At 60.2% G+C, this 8,210-nt stretch overlaps 1 protein-coding gene across 3 annotated transcripts; it reads right to left on the bottom strand.

The window, feature by feature from the left end:
* On the bottom strand, positions 1 to 8,146 carry MZT2B (mitotic spindle organizing protein 2B). Of its 3 annotated transcripts, XM_069497213.1 has the most exons (4): positions 7,589 to 7,841; positions 7,287 to 7,435; positions 6,292 to 6,471; positions 1 to 223 (listed from the first exon to the last, which is right to left on the bottom strand). In XM_069497213.1, the coding sequence occupies exons 1-4, from the start codon at positions 7,750 to 7,752 to the stop codon at positions 66 to 68; spliced, it is 651 nt and encodes a 216-aa protein (XP_069353314.1). In that variant the 5' UTR covers positions 7,753 to 7,841; the 3' UTR covers positions 1 to 65. The 3 variants fall into 3 exon arrangements, with proteins under 3 accessions (XP_069353314.1, XP_069353316.1, XP_069353315.1); XM_069497215.1 differs by lacking the exons at positions 6,292 to 6,471; positions 7,589 to 7,841 and adding an exon at positions 7,855 to 8,146; XM_069497214.1 differs by lacking the exon at positions 6,292 to 6,471 and having other exon boundaries at positions 7,589 to 7,839.
* Between the last annotated feature and the right edge of the window lie 64 nt (positions 8,147 to 8,210).

Genomic DNA, 8,210 nt, shown 5'->3' with positions numbered 1-8,210 from the left:
TGTAGCCGTTGCCAGGAGGATGGGGAGCCCTCAGCAGGCCTGTGTGCGCCAAGTCTCTGCCAGTCCTAGGAGCTGTTCCGGGTGGGGCTCTTGCCAGGCCCGCCCCCCTTGGGCAGCCTGGTGGCACTGGGCTGGCGGGGCGCCCTCTGGCTGGGTCCTTCCCGGCCGCTGCGTTCTGCCAGGCCTGGCACGCCACTGAGCGTGGTGCTGCCCTTGTTTCTCCCTGAGAAGACACAGAGCACAGTCGTTAGGAGTGGCAAGCTCCGAGACCACAGCACACCTGCGGTACTCGGGTTCCCTGAGCAGCATTTACATCTGTATGTTTCTGTCAAAGCCACTTCAGCTGGAGACCCTACGTCAGCGCCAAGTCCTGAGGCTCAGAAGACAGCTCATCCCAGAAAACACCTTGGCGGTGTGCAGGGCTGGTTACGATGTGTCCCAGGGAGGAAGCCATGCAAGGAACACTTGGGAATGTTTCGAAAGCACACACACTGAGTCCATTTAGGGAAGGGGAGCCTGGTTGGTCACACGTGGCCTGGGCAAAGTACATGGTCAGCCCCCAGCCCCATACTCTCCGAGCACAATCACTGGATCCTCCCTCCAAGCTGCCCTGACCGGACTGAGAGGAAGCACAGCAGTTGCTAAGTACTTAAGTCAGGCTTCTGATTTTGATTTTGGAAGCTCTCTCACGTTTTTTCCTACCTACCAGAGCATTCTGTACACACAGCGGTCAAGCTTCTTGCTCTTGGGTTTAGCTACTGGATTTCATGACTGCGTTCCTGCTGAGCCTTGAGTACTTGAGACTTTCCTTCTGACCGCCAGATGGTCACACTCGGATGAAAACCACCAGTTCAGATTTTCCTTGATTTATAATTTGCTTACTTTACACTTTTTTTTAATGAAGATAGCCAGAAAGATCTGCAACCACACTTGGGCCAGAGCTTTATTTTAAAGAAGTGCCTTCTCCAGGGCTCAGGGTGTGGACAGCCAACAGGGAGAGTGTCTATGAGGACCCCATGGGGGACAATATGTGCCTGGGGAGCAGGCTTGCCTGTGGAATCACGGTCCCTCCCCCGTGGACTGCCTTAGCCAGGGCTCTTTTCTGCTCCAACCTGGCAGGGTCTGCCCTGTGGGCTCTAACCAGGGCATGGGTCCCCTACCTGACCCCCCAGTGTGGGTCCCCTAGGTCCCCACCACTTTTCTTGTTCTGAATGAGAAAGAGTATGTCAACGCCCTGTGACCTGGCCAGCTGCAGGTCTTCCCTGCAGGCTTGAACCCAAGCTGGGGCCTTGAGTATTCCAGGCACTGGTAACTGTGCTTAGACTGCTGCCCGAAACACTGAAAGACCAACCATGTTGCTGAACACAGGGCAGCTGGCCCTGTCCCCAGCCACATTCCTTGGACCCTCACATGAACTGCAGACCTGCCTGGGTAGAACACCCCTCCCTTGATGCCCGTCGTGAGGACATGCTGGGGCTCCTGTGTGTATGCCCCCTGATAAAAGCTTTGCACTGATCTCCCTACGTTTAGTGTTGCTTTCTCTGGAGTTCCAGCCAGCCCCATCTTGGAAGGTTTGGCGCAGTCCCTTGTGGGCGCTCCCCTGCCGCCGAGGGGCTGGCCAGACAACACCCGGCCATGAGCCCGGTTCTTCCTGGGCTTCTTACTAAGTTTAGTGTAAGAGCCTGCAGTGAGGAACCGAATTCTTGGAGAAAAGATGCAGCAGGGTGCCTCAGCGGTTCCCTGGGTCATTTCTGCTTCACTGCCTGTCACCTTTAGCAAGCGGAGGCACCTGTGTCCAAGACACACAGACCCTGGCTCCTCCAGAGGCACTTCCAGCTCACTTTCCACCTCCCCAACACTGATGGTGAAACTCTCCCCAGAGTCCCGCAGGCAAAGGCGGCCTCCTTATGAGAACTTCCGGAAAGTTCTTGCTCAGAGAACGAGCAGATCTCTGCTGTCCAGTGGGGTGGAGAGGGTCACGGTGGTGTCACCTTTGCTTGTCCCCTGCGTTGCCTCCCTGGGCTCCACACCCACACGCTCACACACCCTCGACAAAAGACGTCGTGAGGGTGCCCCAGAGCCGTGGAGGGGCACAGCCAGGGGCAGGCAGTGGGGTGAAGCTGGGCCAATGCAGCCTACCAGTGACTCATGAAAAGGACACAAAGCAGAGAACAGTCACCACACATTTCCTTGGGTATAAACTGCCATTATCGTGGTCCTCACTGACTGGTCAGTGGGCGAGGATCCCGTCCCCTGAGTGCATGGCCCGGCCACCCTGCAGCGTCTCCCACAGCAGGCCAGGCCAGGTAGAACTGCGGTTCTGCGGTTCTGCTGCGGCGGTTGGCCTAACCCTGGGTGCTCAGGTGATCACGCACTCTTGGTGAGGGGCGTTTCCTGAGCTGCAGAAACGTGGCTTTGGAAACTCGGGTAACTCACACCTGCCTCACCCCAGCAAGCGGCAGGGGGGCCTCAGCCGTGGGCCAGACTGAGTCGGGTCCCTCAGCTCTGCCGCACACCTGAGCTTCCTCTCCACTGTCCCTTCAGAGCAATGACCATGTCCCTCCTGGGAACTCAAGAAGGATGAGAGGGCAGTAGAAAGAGCACATAATGCTCATCTTTAAATCTGACACGGCTGCCAACCCCCCGGAACACGACACCACCATAACCGTGAGCCACAGAAGACATTAGGAAAGCCATCCTGGAACACTTTAGGAGTCATGTGCTCTCGTGGTTGGTGGGGTGTTAAGCAGGGAACCCCGCTCAGGCCTCCGCACCGTGTGCGGGGAGAGGTGCCCAGAGGAGCGGGGCTGCGGGACCAGCTCTGCTCAGCTGCTCCCTTGGGTGGGGTCGCTGGGCTGGGGGCTGGGGCTGAACCAAGAGTGACTGTGGTTGGGGTGGGAGGGCAGGGGCAACTGATGTGCCCAGGCCCTGTCCCTGGAGGTCCCTCTAAGTGCCAAACACAGACAACACCCTCAGACTGTTCCAGCAGCCTACCTCATGCGCTTCTAGATCAACGGTACTGTGACCCCTGAAACCAGCGAGTGGCCACTCAGTGTTCTGTGAGCCTCAGTGCAGCAACATCCCGAATGCAGCAGCCCGTCGGCCGCCTGTGGTTCAGGGAGTCCCTGAAGCTGGGGAGGGGGCCACACTGGGGTGGGACCGGGTCTGCCATTTACCCTTGGTGTGGCCTACGTGAGCCCATACCACAGCCCCTGTCAACTGCTGGGCAGAGCTGGGGGGATGAGCATTTGTCCCTTCCTGCTGGTCCCCAGGGTGGCCTTTCTCCTTTCACAGTGGGAACATCACCTCGCAGCAACATGGACCAGCGGGTGTTTGTGTTAAGAAGGAAAGAATAAGAACAAAGGCAGGACAAAGAGCAGAGGTGAGAGAACTGAGAGAGGGAATGAACAAAAACAGCCCTGCTCCAGGAGCACATGAGGGAAGTCACCGTGTCAACTCTTCAACGTCATGATGGCTGGTGGCAGTACAGCAGGCTGCCCCAAAACCTCCACAGCACGCAAACCCTCCTGGTGGGAACCAACTCAGCTCTCCCCGAGGACAGCTGGCAGGGTCTGGTGGCCAGAGTTGTTACCAGCCAGGACTGCTGCCCTCTCTGGCCACTCATACAGTAGGGTCCTAATCAGTGTTTCCAGAACACACACAGACCTAGCGACCATGACAGACATGAAACATGGATGGGCACATGTGCACTTTTAACTCAGCCCAGCCTACACTTCTTGGGAAGGTGTTTCTCCCCAGGGATGTGCCTGGCGACCCCTCCCCGGACATGCACACGTGTGCACGCACCCATAGCCCCGAGCCGGGACTGCAGGGATGTGCTGGAGCCGCTCTGTCCAACAGGAATAATATGTGAACCGTGTAGCTATTTTTTTTTTTTTTTTAAGAGACAGGGTCTTGCTCTGTCACCCAGGCTGGAGTGCAGTGGTGTGACCATAGCTCACTGCATCATTGAACTCCTGAGCTCGTGATCCTCCCACCTTAGCCTCCCAGGTGGCTGGGGCTACAGGCTCGCGCCACCATGCAGGGCTAATTTTTATATTTTTTTTTTGTAGAGACTTGGTCTCACTATGGTGCTCAGACTGGTCTTGAACTCTGGGCCTCAAGCAATTCTCCTACCTCGGCTTCCCAAAGTGCTGGGATTATAGGTGTGAATCACCATGCCCAGCCCACACACCTAATTTTAAATTTTTTAGTAGTTATGTTAAAAAGTAAAAGAATTATAAGCTATTGTTCCTTTAAATAAAAAAGAAAATGGACATTAACTCAAATAACAGATGCTGCATTTACTTTTGTACCAATTCTTTGCCATCTGCTGTGTACTTGCACACACAGTGTGCCGTGGCTACACCAGCCATGGGTGGCTTGTGGTTCCCCTATCGGGCGGCACAGCTCACGTGAGACGCACGCCTTCCGCACACCAAAGGCCATCTTACACGTTCTGGAGCACATCTCTTTATAATAAAATGTATAGTTCCCCGAAACTGAAACAGAGCATGCTCAGCTGAATTTAATTGTCCCTCAATGACTCCAGCCCCTCACCACGACAACCATCACCCCTCTGTGCTTCTGGGTCTTCTGTGTCCCCTTCTCTGCTGGGCATGAGTGAGCCTGCTGGTGGTAGCCCCCGCGGGCCACCTGGAAGGCTAAGGGACAGGAGCCCAGATGACCTGGCTGCTCCTGCTGCAGCTCACACAGGCAGGCCCGAGAGTGGGGCTGGCCCATGGCCTGGGGCAACTGCACACCCGAGCGTGTGGGAAATCTGGGGCCACCCACCCCCCAGCTGGCTCACTCCGACACCCCCTCATTTTCTCTACTGCACATCCTGCCATTAGCGGGGCAGCTGCAAGGTCTGTGTGGTCAGAGGCTGTGACACTCGGGCCTGAGAGACCTCTCTGCGTCTCGTCTGGTGGTCTCTGCCTTGAGTCCTGGCCTTCTGCCGCCCGAGCTAGCAGGACAGGGGCCTGGGCTATGCCTCGAGGGCTGAGCCCTTGAGGAGCAAATGACCCTGAGGGGCCCAGCACTCCAGGCCACTCCTGTCCTTGGGCTGGGGGTTCCTCCCTGCCTCCCTTGGAGCCCCCGCTCACTCAGTGGTGCCCCCTCATCCTCCCCCCACCCCCATGCCCATGCTTCTACTGCTGAGCCCCCCACACCCCGGACCGTGCCCTCCTCTCTCTCCCGCTTCCCACCCCAGGCCCACCAGCACCTGCACAGCACATGCTGGGCACCTCTGCCCCCGCCTCCTACCCCAGCTGGCCGGGCTGTGGCGCCCCTCTCCACCCGCCCCCACCTTCTGTGTTTAGCCCTTGCTGCTCTTGGGGCTCCAACCGCCTCCTGCCATCTCTATCACTGTCCTTCACCTGGACACCTCCGTCACCAGAGCAAGCATGCCCAACTCATGTCCCCACTGTGCCCTCAGTGTTGAAAACTTGCCCAGCACCCAGAGCCACTGAGTGAGTGGGTGGCAATGTCCCCTTGAGTGATGAGGACCTTGTTCCCAGTTTCTCCCTCCCTCTGGAAACTCACCGCTCACTTCCTCACTCGGCCTGTGGTCCACCCACCCCCACCTTGACTTGCCCCTCAGCCCTTCCCCACCCCCTCCCCAGGCCTGAGCTCCAGGGGGCACCTGGAGCAGGGAGACGGGCGACATGGGGACAGACGTGGACGAGGGGGCAACCAAGGCAACTCTGGGCCCCCACACACCCTGGCTCTGGGCCCCCTGCCTCACCTCAACTGGCGATGCCTGGAAGGGACCCCCATGTCAGGAATGAGGCAGGAAAGGGGCCTGTTTCCCAGTGTGGCTTATGGGACATGCACAGGTCATTCACATGGTGCTGCTGAGGAGCCTCGGAGGAGACGTGAGCATCTGTTTTAGCCTCCGAACTTCCCGTCCAGGAGGGGGACAGCTTCTAAGAGGCTGAGGTGTTCCTCACACTGAGGCTGGGCTCACCATGGCACACCACGCTGCCCTTCGCCTGCCGTCCTCCTCCTGGGGTCAGCGCACGTTCCAGGGCGCACATCTCGCTCACCAGAGTCAGCCTCTGGGGTGCAGGGGTGTTGGTCCCATCCCGACTGCACATTCTAGAAATGATGCAGTACTGTGTCTCTGATAACCAGAGCCAGAAATTGTGCCCTGTCTCCAAGCCCCATGGCAGTGACGGCCTGCACGGTCCTGCCCTTGCAGCTCAGCTGCTCAGGCCTCCTGGGGACACTGCAGTTTCCATGGAAACAAGAAAGAGCACCAACCCCCAGAGATAAGCCAATAAACGCCACCTGCGAAAGGAGAGAACAGGCAGCAAGAGAAGCGGAGGGAACCGGGGGGCCCTGGAGAGAGAGGCGAGTGCGCGGCAGCTGGGCCCTGGAGCAGAACCGGAGAGGCCGCAGGCCGTGGGCCCGAGGAAAGGGAGGGCCTTGCAGGGGGGCTACTGCCCCTGGCAGAGAGAAAGGAGGCCTCTGGAGGTCAGAGAGAGACACAAACAGAGCAGACAGAGCGAGGGTGAGGAGACCGGAGCGCTGGTGCCTGGCCTGCTCGGGGTGGGGATTGTGGGCACCCAGGGCCCTGGCACTGCCCCGCTGCCCCCCCAACCCCAGGATGCCTGTGCCAGTGTCCTCGCGCTTCCAGGCAGGGAGCCCGCCTGGACCTCCTGCCATTTGCCTAGGAGGCTGTGCTGCATTTCAGAGGGTTTCCAATAGCCATCCAGAGCAGAAGCAACACGCAGGGAGGAAGAGCTGGAGCAGGAACCCCAGGCTCCACAGTGACATAGTGAGGACACTCCACTCCAGAGTGAGGAAGCCCTTCAGGCCTCTGCACCCTGGCAGGAGTTCCCTATGTTCCAGGCTAGCCAGGAGCTGCCACTCTCATCATCCTGCGATCCTGAGAGGGAAGCTGGCCAGGCCACTGGCAGGACCTGGGGAACAGGTGAGGGGGTGGCAGGAAGCCCTGGAGGCTGTAGTGCCACAGGACAGGAACCAAAGCCGTCTTTATTCCCATATTTGTGGAACAAAGACATGACTGAAGAGGCAGCAGAGGCCGAGGCAGAGCCTGCGTGGACCACTCTGGGCACCCACTCTGGGTCCACCTGAGCTGGACGTGCATTTCCAAGGGTAGCAATGACGCCAGGGCCTGGAGCCCCTGGATGGGCCCCGCTGGCCCCGGGAAAGGGCAGACAGGCCTGGCCACTGGGGGTCAAGCCGCGCTGTGCGGCGCCTGCCCTCCTCCCGCCCGCCGCGCCCGCCCGCGGGCAGGCAGCGCCCGGCCCAGCTCTGACCTCGGGTCTCAGACACGCTCGCTGCGGGCAGAGAAACGGCCGCAGGGTCCTGGGGCTCGCTCGCCAGCCTCTGCCCGGCGCACATGGATTTGAGCATCTGGAACACGGCAAGGGGGGCCACGTTCAGCTTGAGCAGGTCCACCAAGATCCTGGCGAGAACAAACGCCCGCAGTGAGCCCTCCGCGCCGCGGACCAGGCCTCCCTGAGGACCCGACAAGGGCTGGAGGCTCTTACAGACCCGCGGGCCCGGGCGGGGGTCCGGGGCCCGACGAGCGCGACGCCCCCACCCGCGCCCCGCTCACTTGAACACGTCGGGGTCGATGGCGCCGCCCGCCGCCTGCGCCAGTTCGTACAGCTCCATCTCCTCGGCGCTCAGCACCTTCTTGCGCCGCAGCGCGAGCTTCTGTCGGGTCGCCTCCAGCCCCGGGGGCGTCCCCGACCCAGACCCGGTGCCCGCTGCCGCCATCCGCGCGCCCCGCCCCGCCGAGCGCTCCCACAGCGCCCCCCACCGGTCCCGGCGCCGTGTCTACGCCGTCATCCGACCCCCTGACGTTTAATGAGCGCCCGCCGTGCGCTGGGCGGCGTGCTGGGCGTCGCGGTCGCCGTGGCGGACACAGAGGCCCGCTCCTCGACGGTCAGGACTTCCCTCATGGGCTGCACTGGTCGTGCTCGCTTAGGGAGCAGCACCCAGCGCAGCGCCAGGCACACAGCAGGCGCTCCATAAATGGTCGCCGAAGACGGGCGCTCACCGCAATGCTGCTGTGTTCCGCGCCGTTTCCCCACTAGGGGGCACTCATCGAGCGCCCTAGGCAACAGCTTCCGCTTTTGCGCACGCGGACTCCATGCCGTGGATTAAATACGTGAGCACAGCCGTACGGGGCGCGGGTGCTGCCACTACGCACGCGCATTCAGCGACGGACCATC

Source organism: Eulemur rufifrons, chromosome 21, assembly GCF_041146395.1.
Source record: "Eulemur rufifrons isolate Redbay chromosome 21, OSU_ERuf_1, whole genome shotgun sequence".
In the NCBI taxonomy this organism is placed as follows: Eukaryota; Metazoa; Chordata; class Mammalia; order Primates; family Lemuridae; genus Eulemur; species Eulemur rufifrons.
The sequence above is the reverse complement of the archived record's forward strand: the minus strand, read 5'-3'. Positions and strand labels throughout refer to the sequence as shown.